Source organism: Melanostigma gelatinosum (genome assembly GCF_949748355.1).
Source record: "Melanostigma gelatinosum genome assembly, chromosome: 4".
In the NCBI taxonomy this organism is placed as follows: Eukaryota; Metazoa; Chordata; class Actinopteri; order Perciformes; family Zoarcidae; genus Melanostigma; species Melanostigma gelatinosum.
The window spans coordinates 18,691,473-18,705,943 of record NC_136637.1 but is presented as its reverse complement, the minus strand read 5'-3'; the positions used below and the strand labels follow the sequence as shown (position 1 = coordinate 18,705,943).

Here is a 14,471-nt window from a genome sequence, read left to right as displayed (position 1 = left end):
TACTGTTTGACTTTCTGTTGGCGCACGTTTTTGTCTTTACCTGGGTAGCCACCGTCATAACGGCTGGATTCTCATATTATATATCTTAGATTCAGTTTAGTCTTCCCAGAAAGCTCTTTATCGTGCCCCACCACAATACTTACCCGAAGATTATAAAGTATATAAATTACTTTGATGTTCGATGTGCTATTTTTAACTGAATTGAAAGGAAACTGAACTCCATTTACGTCTCTTAACTAAAATTCAGAGATGTTGTATTTTGTACTTGAATTCAAGAAATATTATTATATATTATAATTAATAGTGGAGCACGGTCAGCTTCACTCAGTACTTTTTCTGGCCTGAGGGTAGAAAACACTCAATGGCTTGAATCAGCATCCAAGACCCCAGGAGTGACGTAAAGGTGGATCAGCTATGTATCTCACGCTGGGTAACGTACTGTATAACCTCACACCCCAACAACGACAAACTGTGCCATGCGGGTGTTTCGCAGCTCAAAGCATCGACTCCTCCCCTCTAAAGCACCTCCTGTGTGTGAAGGAGAGCGCGGCCAAACGCCCCCTCAGCGCGGCGGGGGGGGGGGGGGGGGGGCCGGGTAAACACTGGCCAATCCAGCCAACACAAGCGCCACACTGGGTTGTGCAAGGCAGCAGCGTGGGACATCTGGCCACATCACAGCTCAGCGTTCCTGCTTTATGAGCGACGACGGCCGTAACTCTGAGAATAGAAGTGGCGGGAGTAAACCCAACGGCCCGCTGCAGTAATGCTGACTGTGGAAAAGGGGAGGATGAAGACGTGAAATGAAGCAAGAGAGAGAGCGAGAGAGAGAGAGAGAGAAAGAAAAAGGAATGGAAAGATAGAAGCAGAGTCAGAGAGGAAGATGAAAAAGAGCTGACAAAGGACCAAAAGGCTAAGGGAGTGTTGCAGAGGGAGCGGAGCGCTTTGCCCTTATAAGGTCATTGTGTGGAAAAGGACACACGCGTCTCCGATTTCATAGTTTCAGTTTGTTTATCTCGAGAGCTCCAACTAGTGATTACTTTCATGATCAGTAACTCTGATCGATCGACTGATTTATCGTAAATCTCAAATATTGTTTTAGATTAACTTTCTGTTGATCTCCATGGCTCCTCCCGTCATCCAGCCCATTCTTTCTTCCGCATCCCACCGTCTCCTTCCCAGACGGACGAGCTGTCCCTTACAAGACCTCGGACGGCGACCACACCGTCTCTGCTGAGCTGGCTGTAAGAGCGCACCAGTTCCCACACCTATCTATCTGTGGTAACCCATTAGGGTTTACTGGCTGACCCCTGAACCTCGGCCGGGGTCGCGGCCGGGCCCTTCATGAGGGGATAAATCATAAACACCTGAGCGGCTGACCTGGGCTCAGCGCTGGGGCTGCAGTCATGTGGTATTCATTTCTGGGTCGCGGTGGCGTGTAAATCGGGTTAAACCAGCGCCTGCGACCCTCGGGGCTCAGGGCGCATATTAAAAACGTGACCACAAACGACTTACTATGTGTCAGAATGCGTGCGATTGTGTGTCAAGTGGTTATGAAGGACCTGGTTCCACCAATAAATGAATATGACTTGATATAGAGCATGTAATTGAATACTTGTACAAAATCCAACAATGGTTTACCTTCTGCTGAACGGTTGTTATTGTGGATTCAGCCTGTTGCTCTCGACAGGTGATGTCATTTTTTCCCACGACCAGAATAGAGCATCTAGTCTGTCAATAGGCCATCTGATAGAACATATTGGCAGATTTTTGACTGCGAAAAATAAGCTTATTTTCTTGTTTGGAATCATTCCATTCAAGTTCAATGTTTTCTGAATAAAGTGGTGATCCTCTGATCATTATAAACAACAGATGGCACACAGGAATACTTCAACACATAAAAAACCTTCGGCAGCAGTTTAATGAAAACATTACTCAGCCCTAATGTGACCTTTAATACGGCTCTTTGAGCAGCACATACTCCTGTCTTCTCCTCTATTACTATCAGATGCTCCTCCAAAATCTCATTTCCACGCTGCAGGACAAGAAACAGCCTTTGTGGGGACGTTGAACAGCAGTATGCGTGTCGTGCTGCGAGCTCACCTCTCCTCGGGCTCTCGTGGTTAAAGAGGATCCCGTTGACGGCGAACATGTTGTAGGCCTCTCGAAAGTTCACCACGATCCAGTAGGCGTAGAGCTTCGCGGCGCCTGAGAGGAGAGGCGACGGACACATATTAGCACCAGAAAAACATCACTTCACACAAAAACCAAACAAGCACAAGCAGACCTTTCACACTCACATTTTATTCACTAAATCGACAAAGGAAACTTTCACACAGCTATTAGCGTGGTTCAGTGATATGGAGTGACAACTTAAGCAGAGAGAGAGAGAGAAACACTGATCCTCTCTTCCCAGAGCTGCAGAGAGAAAGATTGTAAGTACACTACATGTCACATTTGAACACAGCGGTACCGCAGATCATATTTCAACGTCAGGAACGCGAGCCGCAGACTCCTGCTGATTGACCGAACGCAGGCTTGCACAAAATGTTCTCCCCTCTTTTCCTCTTACTATCTTCCTCCTCCTCCTCCTCCCTCCTCCTGTGATGAGGGGAATACCAGAGCAAGCAAAGGGAGGCGCCCGTCGATTAATCAGTAGGTCAGGATGTACACTGGAGGTGAAGGGAGGGCGCCATGACCCCCCCCCAAGTCTAATTAATAGAGGAGCAGCGCTCCTCGGGATGGTATGTGCCTCCCATGCAGCATCAGATTGAGTGCTGACAGATGGGCAAAGTGTCAGCGAGGAGAGCATTTAGACAACAGAGAACATGAAACCTGATCGCTCACACACGTGTACAGCCTGCTTGCCTGCGTGCGTGCGTGCGTGCGTGCGTGTGTGTGTGTGCGTGCGCGTGTGTGTGTGTGTGTGTGTGTTGAAAGTGAGTGCTGAGGGTATAAAGGTGTCTTTGTTAAAGTGAGAGCCACTCCAGTCTTCAGTCAGACGCTGTGGCCTCGGGGTGTGTGGAGAGCTCAAATGCTGCCTGAGCACTGAAGCCCCCCCCCCCCCCCCCCCTGCTATTTCACTCACTGACTAACACACATGCACACACACACAGTGCTGCGAGGAATCAAGCAATCTGTGTTTGTATGCCCTTATATGGCCATAGGCAATGGTTTGACGAATGGTGCAAGGTAGAAAAAGGTAATCCGTGTGTGTGCGTGCGTTTCCACATGGATCTACAGTACATTGCGTATGTGTGTGTGTGTGTGTGTGTGTGTGTGTGTGTGTGTGTGTGTGTGTGTGTGTGTGTGTGTGTGTGTGTGTTACCGTAAGGTGAGCGAGGGTAGAAGGGCGTGGTTTCCGTCTGAGGGATCTCCTGGACTTTGCCGAAAAGCTCGCTAGTGGAGGCCTGGTAGAATTTGACGCTGTTGGTCAGACCGCACGTCTTCACGGCGTCCAGCAGACGAAGCGTTCCGATGCCGTCCACGTTAGCGGTGTACTCGGCCAAGTCGAAGGAGATCTGAGAGAGAGCGGGAGAGAGGAAAAGAGAGGGAGCGATTATTAAGGGACCTTTGGTGGGAAGATTTCCTCTACCTATTAACAACAACTCTGTAAAGGATTAATAGTATTTTCTATAGACTTCAGAAGAGAAATAAAAAAGGTGGGTTATGAGAATGGACTCTTGTGTTTTGGTACCTACGTATCAAAAATGAGGACTTGAGACTTGACTGTGACTTGAGACTGATCAAAAATTGAAAGCAGAAATAATTCAACTCTTGACCTTCCTGGAACAAGAAGAAAATAATACTGCAGTCTGACAGTCAGGCCTGACATTGCGGAACGTCATTGGAGAACGTGTTGTTTCTGGAGTCCATCAGAACCGATCAGAAAGCTCATTCCTCAAACTAAACACTCCAACTCCCAGAATGCCCGTTTCAATTGCTGAGGGCCAAGAGGGGAGGGAACTTAATGAACACTTGGGGGGGGGGGGGGATTAACTTTAAATGAGAAATGGATGTGCGTGTGCATAACTGTGCGCGCGTGAGACACCGTGCACTTGGACGGTGTGTGTGTGTGTGTGTGTGTGTGTGTGTGTGTGTGCAAGCGGCCAGGACGGCCTCAGGCTCCAAATCAGGCGTGACGGTTAGAAGCCGTGCTGGTTAGTGGTCACCACACCTGGAGCCAGCGGCATGAGCCCCGTCTGTACGGAGGAAACGCGGTGGCCCTTTAGTGCTTCCACGTCAGCGCTGCACACTCAGCCAGATAAAGACCCCTTATTTAAAGCTGGGGCCGAAGAACACTGGGCCTCTATTCCACTCAAAGTCCACACACACACACACACACACACACACACAGAGCAGGTTTGATCAGGTTCAATTACACTCAACAGCTCGGTGTAATTACCGGTGACGCTCCACTCACTTTGCATTCTGCCATTTACATTCACAAGTGAAAGTGAGGGGACACCTTATACGCCTGCATATACTGTATGTCACATTATGACGAGTTACACAAGAGGTGCACGCAGTAACGGCAATACCTGTGCAATAGAATCCAGCCTAGAAATCACTACAAGCTTAAAAAGTGAGAGTTGAATGAACGCACTAAAGGTAAACTGTTATCGATCAAGGTGTCAGAGGGAGGTTTGACTAACTGTTGACCAAACAGCCTCAACCTGCTTCGTGTGTAGCTACTTCCAGGTACAGAAATATAGAAATAATAAACTAAATGGTGGCAGGTGTCGTCCATTTTCAGTCAGAAAAATGAACAAATTTTCCAAAAAATCCGAATTCTTCATGAAGGAAGTCTAGACTTAAAGACTATAGAGCGCCGCAAAAGTAGGTCCATGTGGACTGGTTCTGATGTAAGGAGTTTACATCGATTTTGAGCAGACCTCAATCCAGCAGTTAGTTATATATATATAGTCATATTATCTAGAGACAACATTCAATTTATCAAGTTATTTTTTTTGTCTTTTAATCTTAAAGCAAAAAAGAAAAAAATCCATTCATAATCCTAAAACAATTCTTCAAAACAAATCTTCATGTCTGACCATGAGCAAAAACAACGAGAAGTATTTCATCTCTAATGATCAACAACAAGGAACTCTTTGCATTTTAAAAACGTACTCAGGAAATGTCTGGTAATATATCGTGAAAAATAACAAAAGATCTCAATGTATGTATTTACTGAATACTTGTTCCAGCACTGCGATTAAAATCACTGCAGAAGAAGAGGGCGCAACAAAATCCAACCTTCAAACGGCGGGAAACAATGTCGAAAACGTGACAGAAATATTGAGTCTTGTATTAATGTGAGGAACATCAACAGAGCGGACAGATATGATGATTTCGTCTCTGCAGTGGACCTTGAAGTCACATGCTTCATGCGTGTCAGGATATATTTCCTTTGTTTGTTTGTTCAAATGTTCAGCATTTCCACTCAGTCACTACACTAAACACTACATTCTCACTGCTGACTGTTGAACAAGTCAAGAAGACACATTTGTAATCTTGTATACTTATTCTTTTGATCAGAAAGTTCCCAATTTTGATCACAACGTTGCTAATTGTATTTAATTAAAGCAAAACTCACACACACACAAGCCCCATTCCCTCTCCAGCAGACATAATGTAATGCAAGCTCTCTCAGGTCCACCTCCAGCCCCCCCCCCCCCCCCTCCTCCTCCTCCTCCTCTTCTTCCTTCCTTACACATTGCTCCTCCTGCTTAGTCACTGCTCACTCTCCCTGGACCTCATAAACCTTATTTTATGGTACTACAGCACCTTCCTGACCGACACCCCGTCTCTATCCTGCTGTCTGTGTGCGAGTCCCTCCATTCCACACACATGAAGAGGTCTGCAACACACACACACACACACACACACAGTATCAAAACCAGCTGAGAGGGGCAAGGTCGAGGACGCCTTGACAAGTTAAATCAAACAAATTGCCTTAATGCCTCCATTCTCTGTCATTATGTAAGGCAGGGCCTGAGCGCTGACGGTTTAAAGGCCAGACGTTTGTGTACACCTCTGTGTGTGTGTGTGTGTGTGTGTGTGTGTGTGTGTGTGTGTGTGTGCCCTCGCTCACATACAGCAGAGTGTTGGTGTGTGTCTTGACAGATGTATAAATATGAGCTACATGTATTCAGCCGTGGCCTCCCTCTGCATACCTGCATGGCCTTCCACACACGGGGTAATGCGAAGGCATTAAACTGTATATACACAGTGGTGAAGGAACGGAGAGCTCTATTGTGCAATCAGAAAAAAGAGAGCAAGTCAATCAGTCAAGAGCACAGAAGCAGCGTTTGTGAGGTGATGCACTGACACACATAACCTTGTACACATATAAGGTTACAGGAGTAACCCCATTCACAGCATTTGAATCAATTTGACCAATTTTTACGATTGATGAATTCAGTGAATATTTTTGGTGATCTTCAGAATATTATCATTATCTTTATATTGTTACACATCTGTAATATCATGACAGACAGAAAGAATATTTTTTTGGGCAATGTACTGTGAAAATGTTCCTACTTTTTGCATGATAATTATGTTTTAAACAATATTAATCCCCCAATTTGCTTATAATTCATATTAGTGATGAATCTGATGATAACCCTAAATATGGATGCAGTTAATCTGCAGCACATTAGAGTCTTTCTTTTTTTTGTTCTTTTTGATATTTATGTTATGTGCTTTTTTTCGGGGATGTAAGTTTGTGTTCCAGAAAAGACAATAATCAGGTTTTTCCAAAAACTGAAATTGTGAATTATCTGTATCCACATTGTTCTTTCCTTAATTTGTAATATTTATGCACTTTAACAACGAACATTGAACTGAAAACTGTGCATGCACATCAGAGAAATGCGTATTTTAGAGCTATCCTATCCTCCATCCACTCTGGTGCATGGGATCATAAAACCTAGCAGAAAATATGTAATGTGTAATCTGATTTAATCCACTGTACGTTACCAATTTAGGTATGCAAGATTATGTTTTAAATAATAAATAAAAAAGCATGATGTTCATTTCGTGAATGACTGTCCCATGTAGAGTAAAACAGAAGATAACGCAGGGTATGCTTTAGGGCGTGGCTACCTTGTGATTGACAGGTCGCTACCATGGCGTTCTCCGTGTTTTCATATAAGAACTTTAACCCTTTCACAGCGTGTTTTCATGAAGTGAATAAGTGAATTATTCAGCATTCAGTTGTACCTAGCGCCACCCTCTCATGTGACTCGTGGTTGCAGATAAACAAAATGGCGCCGGCCCAAAATAGCCCACAGCTTCCTGACGTAGCCCACAGAGACCTGCCGTAGCCCACAGCTACTGTTGCTGTGCCCACTCTCCATCGTCATGTGTTGTGATGAAACATGAGGGGGGAAATCTGTCCACCTCCAGTTCTGTCTTGTTGGAATTGTGTCACCCACACACACACACACACACACACACACACACACACACACACACACACACACACACACACACCTGTTAGAAAAACAAAGTGCTATTTCTTTCCTTGCAGTGTGCCAATGTGCCTTTCCCTAGAAAACAGACCCAGAGTCAGAGATGTACGCGGTGAGTGACGGGCAGAGCGAGACACAGGCGCTGATGTTTGACGTTGCGTCATGCAGCTGGAACGCGCGTTGGCCTTTTGAGCGTTTCCTCGCCGAGAACCTAAAGTTTTTGAAAATATCACTCCCCGACTTACGTCAAACTGCAGATATGACTATCTCACACTGCAGCCACTGTTTCAACACATTCCCAGTTACAATTTCTCAAAGAATGCAGTTCGTACGACACACACACACACATACCGGCGACTTGCCAAGAATTCCTTTGCAACCAAAGTCCTTTGACGTTTGAAGGCTGAAGGCTTAAATATAGACACGGTGACAAGCGGAAACAATACAAGCCTCCAAAGAGCAGTTATTACAGAGCGCACCTGAAGGAAGTCCAAACAGCCACTTTATTGATAGAGCGTCTGTTTAACATGAGGACCCAGAATAGCTCAGCAGGTTTACATGACTTGCTTTATAGTTGGGTTGATGAAGGACATCAGTTTACAGGAAACGGCTGGAATGAAAAAGATGCTTGTCTTTGTCAGAAAGACTTAAAACACTTGCATCTTGACAATTTCCTTTCCTTGACTCGGACTTTTAAAACAAAATATTTCCTCGACACCAAAGCTCATACTTCCCACGCCTGCATGGCCACAAAAGGGTCCGCACGAAATTCATTTCATCGTCTGCAAATGTTCGCAAGCCCAAAATGCACAAACAGTCCTGCATGAAAGGTCGAAAGGATGAAAATTGTGAGCTGCGGTATCGTCCAATGCAAACGTATTTCCAAAGGGACTGTGGGCTGGTGTAATAAAGCAGGAAAGTCACTTTATGGATCATTGTTTGCATTGTGAATGCATTTGATCGATGAAGATTAGGCAGAAGAAGGGCTTTACTGTTAGTATGAATGCAAAGGAGGCCTGCAGAGGTGGTTTCACATCGCAATTATGCGAGCGCACTAAACAACTACCGTATACTTATCTGAAGCTGCTATACGTCGTAGCAGCCACGGGGTTTTAGTTTGCTGAGTGAACAACATTTAGCGATGTAAACCCTGTCTTGATAGTTGCTGGGCCCTCAGAGAACTGCAGGAACGTGTTGTTTTTTGGGGGCCAGGAACCGGCTACATTTGGTCCCTGAGGGCTTTATAATCCATACAGCATTTGACATCCACTGTCCATGGACCCTCGCATCGGAGAAGGAAGACCCCCCCCCCCCCCCCCAAAAAAACACATCCACTCGAAAGGACCGGTCACGTTCCTGTATAGCTTAAATTGGTTCCCAAAGCAAAGTTTCAGTTGTGGAAACACAAAAAATAGTTTCATCCCATGTTTTATTCTTTATACGAAAGCAGACAAAGGAATTGTTGAAAGTGACGAGTTTATCCTCACCACGAGTTCAGTCCCATTGAAGCTCAACTTTACTGTGAAATGGATGGAAATGAGAACCGATGTGTTACTTTTCAGACAGAGAATGAAAAGCGCCAGCATGCTTTGAAACCAGACGTTCTCCCTCATCCACTCGGGTGTTTCTGTTATTGTGTCTGTAGAAAAGAGATCGTTACAGAATGTGAGACACTGACGTCTTGATCTAAGAGAGCTTAAAAGATAGCGTTAAAGAAATAAACCTAAGTACCTTTAACGTGGAGACAAATTCAAGATAAACATTCATTTTCTACAGCAGGGATGTGTACATGGCATGACAAGCATCCACCCACTAATCCCCCCCCCCCCCCGCTACTGGTGTTCACTCATCGTCCCGATCTTATCTTGATCTCTGTGTTTTTGTGTCTAATTGCAGGCGTCTTCTGCTCGGTTTGTGCGGAGGCTGCTGCAGCTATGGCAATGCACAAATACCAGTCAAACACGGCAGGTGGACGGGAGCGAGGCCGATGGAGACGTGGGTGATCGGCTGTCAAACTGAGGATTTATCCAGTCGAGTCTGGAAAAGTCCCCGTCTGCCTCGAGGCACTCCACTCTACCTCTTTCACTCTCTCTCGCTCTCTGAAGAGGGATGAATATAAAAGGTGTTCATTCGGAGACACACTTCCTTTAGTGCTGGATAACAGCAGCTGGAATTGTGTTCTCCCCGGAAAAGTCAATCACGAAAAGAACAGAACTTCATTCCTGCCTTCCCTCAGTCACGTGATCTCCCCTGCAGACATAGACCACCAATGAATCCCAACCTCGCAACTAAGACGTGCAAACATGGCTACGGGTCTCACTGCAGCGGGCTGTGGTCATGCACCCCCCCCCCCCCCTAACACATTACGGAACAGAAGAGGGACCTGGTGAGCCCCTAAAAACTACAAACTTCTCCACGACACACAGGAGAGGCACCACGGAATCACAACAGCACCCTAAGTGAGAGATAACATCTCCCCCCCCCCCCCTCTCTGGGCGTTTCCCCTCACACGTATTTATCAGCTGACCAGGACCAGATGACTTCAAAGTGAGCGCTCGGAGGAGAGGTGAGGAGGGTCCTTCCACATCTGAGACCCCCTGCCGGGACCAAACTGATCCCCTTTACGCTTCCAGCCCCCGTCTTTCCTCGCTCACCTTGCCTCCCCCACCCCACCCCCCTAATTCCAGCTGCTCCATTTGGCTGGAATCGGCACCCACCATCGCTCCTGATTAGAGGAGGTGTGTGTGTGGGGGGGGGTGGTGGGTACAACCTGACAAATTGCCACATTCTTCTCACCACCCGTTCCCCGTCTTCCCCGTCCCTCTCCATCCACCTTGCCCCCCCTCACACATACCCACAGTCCCCACTTCAATCTGGCAGCACCCCCGTCAACCCGACCCACCCTGCACCACTCACTTGATGAATGCTGTCCTTGTGAGCAGAGGAAGCCACCACCTCCCCCCCCCACCCCCCTACACACACATCCTTAAATAGAAGTGAAGTTTGGGGACCACCGCCCCTGCAGGTGCTACATCTCTTTGGTTACACACACACACACACACACACACACACACACACACACACACACACACACACACACACACACACACACACACACACACACACACACACACACACACACACACACACACACACACACCACCACCACAAGAACACACTCCCATAAATACCGACGCAAACCACAGTCGGCCACAATAACGCATACCTGCACACACTCTGGCTGCCCTGGTAGCTGTCACAGAGCCATGTGACTGAAGCGGAGCCCAGATCCTGATCCAACATTGTGCCTGATTTACACCCCCCCCCCCCCCTCTCTCTCTCTGCACTGCTGCCCCACCACAAACCCCAGCCAGTCTATCCCAGCCCACCCAGGACCCCCTGGAAAGGAGCAGCACAACAGCTGCGTGTGTGTGTGTGTGTGTGTCGTGGAGGAAGGAGGGAAGGAGCAGGATCCAGGTTATTGCATGGTGCCTGTTCAGTTATAAATACCTTGTCGTCTGTCTTGCAGAGTCACTGAAAGCGTCTCTTGAGAGATGTTTACGTGGGCGTGTGTCGTCGTGGATGCAAGCCTCCGAGGTTAAAATGAAATAACAAAAACCGTGGCGGAGCAGCAGACCCGCTCGAGGAAGGTGGCCTGGATTTATAATCCCATTTCACGTTCATGTAAACTGGAGACCCGGTTCCTGTAATCCGGGTCGGGGGGGTTAGAGAGACGCGATTTCACCAAATATATTTCTCCCGGAGAAAGACGGTTTCTGGTTTCGACTTTTTCATGTTGAGATCAAAACAAATTGAAACTCTTACTACCGTTTTCCAAAACTTTAAACCACATTGCACAATCCACCATTTGTTATCATCTTTTTACATCTTCCACGCGTTTCTTTTTTATTCTTGCACATGTGCCTGGAAAATTCTTCAAAATGTTGCTGTGACACCAAGATCATTTCACAGCCTTGCTTTCTTGTTTTCACAACAATCAAATTTAAAAAATGTGAGTGAAACTTAAAGTCACGCTCTGCAAGAATAAAAAAAAAAAAGAATTGGCCCCCACAGCTGAACAGTCCACTGTTTTGGACTTGAAAAATATTTTAAACTACAAAAAAAAGTGCAGTCGATTCTTGAAGTCTAAAGAAGTCGGCTTCCATTTCTCAACCGTAAAATTCACACAACAGGGAAAAAACTGTGGCTCTCACAACACAGTGTCTAAAAGTTCTCACATGAGCCAGACTTATTTCTAAACTATGGTCCAGGTAGAAGAGAATTCAGATTGACGAGGTAACCAGCAATGGGCATCAACGTTTCCCTCCAGTGACTGAGCGCAGTGAGTGATGAAGATAATATTGTGCTGACGATACAGTAACCGGCAGAGCCACCCTGCGCTGCCTGGCACGCTGAGAAAAACAAAAACAAGCAGAGAAAGACCAGGGACGGGTCAACGGAACCTTCGCCCCACACACCTTTGTGTGTGTGTGTGTGTTGCTCTTGCTCTCATTACTATGGCGATGGCTTGTCTGACAGCACGAGGAGGCGGAGTCATAGAAGATGGTGTGATGTAGGAGTGGCCAGCCTTTCCCATCCTTTAACCCGAAACCCCGTCACACCAACAGCTTTCATCTGGAGAGGATTAGAGACATTCGCACTTTCTTATCTCTACGCCTTCCTCCACGTCTTTCACCGTCTCCCCCCCTTTTCCTGTCTCTGGCCTCCCACACAACCCCCCCTCCAGCTTTGTACCTGTGCATTCTGAAAATACTCTAAAAAGGTGCCAAGGAAAAGTCTACATAAAAAAATAATAGATTTATAAAGAATATAAATCAGGATCAGAGCGCCAGTCAGCAAAGTTCACTCTGATGCGTTTGAATGCACAAAGCATTCGGCTTAGTTAAAGAAAGAACGGTTGATCAATCACAATCCTCAAACACACACACACACACACATAGTTAATGCGCATCACATTCAGAGCAACGAGCAGGAGAAGATTCCTGTCGACTGAACAGACAAACGGCACAAAACATCGTAACACGTAAACATCTTCTGGTCCAATCAGGAGCCAATATGTTGTTTTAGTTCTCTGCTTGGGCTAATAAGAGACAAGTAGTTGGTGACAGAGAGGCAATGCTAATTACTTTTCCTTTTTCTAAAAAACGAATTAACTGTAATGTGAAAAAGGTTGCTTGCAGCGATGGACCTACAGAAAATGATGAGTCAGACCTGTAGCTCGTCGTTTTGGTTCAACAGTACGTTTACTAAGGTTCCGTCTCTGAGCTCTCGTCAACCTGACGGCCAAAGAGGTAAAGATAATATTTAGGATTTAGTGAAGATAAAAACATGGGCAGAAAATAGAGAGAACAATGGACTATATGATTCCGTCTGCGGACAAAGAATGCCGATGTTGCCCTTTGCCTGCTGAAGGCGTCTGCTTGTTAACAAGTTCGCCGTGTCAGCGGTAAAACGTGGCTGTGTGTCAATCGACTTCCTCTGAAGTCCCTCTGCCCCCGAGTGGCCAAATCATTGATCGCTATGACCGTGCCGAGATGCTATGAAGGAAGATTTTGCACACGGCTAATTACTGGTGAGAGACTCATCATCGATGATCAACATTTAGCTTGTTAGCTACATCAAGCGCTTAGCTGATGAGCTGACAAGACAAACCACGAGTCTGACTTATTTTTACATTTTGCCCAAATAAAAGAAAAGAAACCCAGAAAAATATGGGTTTACAGAACTGTTGTCTATTTTCTAATATATTCAAATTATTATATTCTGTCTTAATTTTCTTCGCAGCTATTTTTCCTTCTTCCACTGGGAGCTAAATGTGTATTTGCTATTGTCCATCTTTACCTGTTACAATACATTTAATTACAAAAATGAATACATATCTTACCATAATATAAACCAAATCGTTCCTTCCTCTACATTTTGTCCTTTTTTTGCTGAGCTGAACATTAGCTTTTCCAAAGCCACGGCCCTAAATATGACTCATCATTTCAAAAACCACCGTCTCCCTCTGTGAGTATTTCGATCATCACGACAGAGATATTACTGACTGACCTCAAATACCAGCAAAATACCAGCAGCACAAACTCATGATTCACACTTTCACTGACCCACGGACGGACACACACACACACACACACACACACAGAGAAAGGTTAGCAGAAGACAATTGCTCGGGTTCAGGTCCAGCCCGCCTCTCTCAACAGGGCGGGAACATCGGAGCAGGGGTCGGCATGCTGGGTCGGAGTGGCCGGTCTTTGAAGGAGGCCTGTGGCGGGGAAGAGTTTTCGGGAAGGGGAAGTGCTCTGCTGGAAGTTTTGGATATCAATGGAAAGGCTTTCTTTCTGCCACACTGGGCAGCGGAGTGGCTGTCCTTTATCTTCCACTGTTATCCCCCCCCCCCCCCCCCCGCGCGCAACGGAAAGACAATGTCAAAGAAACATGGAACGGGAACATTTCCAGGAAACGGCAGCCTAAACAACTGCAATCCAATCCCTGAACAGGGGGACGCTGGTTTGAAACCAAGTGGTGAAACATTATGTGTTCAGTTACAGCTGCAGACAAATACATTCAGTGACTCAAATCTGACTTGGTTGATGTGGAAAGAGCACAACAGCTACATAGAGTTGGTGGCTGAAGGACAGATGACGATCAGCCCACAGGAGAACATGTAGGAAGAAAGTCTGCTGACCCGGACTATCCCACGATCCAACAGCAACCTGGCTCCACCACAAGCACAACCTCTGGCTATCCAGCTGTTTGCTCCAGAACATATCACTATATTCACACACAAACACACACCAGCAGCAGGGAGTAGTTTGGAACCTACTCTCAAGTTACAGATAAGGTTAATGTGCTCTCTCGGTAGAGGCTCTGAAAATGTCTCGTTCAGAAACAGTCCAACAACATTGGACAGACATTATAGAGCAGCCAGCAGCAGCCAGAAGCTGTTGGTACAATATTTAAACAGGCTATGAGAAA

General features: G+C 46.1%; 1 protein-coding gene across 1 annotated transcript in view; it reads right to left on the bottom strand.

Annotated features, from left to right (window-relative positions):
• gmds (GDP-mannose 4,6-dehydratase) overlaps positions 1-14,471 on the bottom strand; it is a 129,729-nt gene that overhangs the window by 85,144 nt on the left and 30,114 nt on the right. Inside the window, exons 5-6 of the mRNA XM_079267794.1 lie at positions 3,326-3,518; positions 2,101-2,205 (exon numbers count right to left, since the gene is read on the bottom strand). Of these exons, the coding sequence (XP_079123920.1) occupies positions 2,101-2,205; positions 3,326-3,518 (298 nt within the window). The remainder of the gene's footprint in view (positions 1-2,100; positions 2,206-3,325; positions 3,519-14,471) is intronic.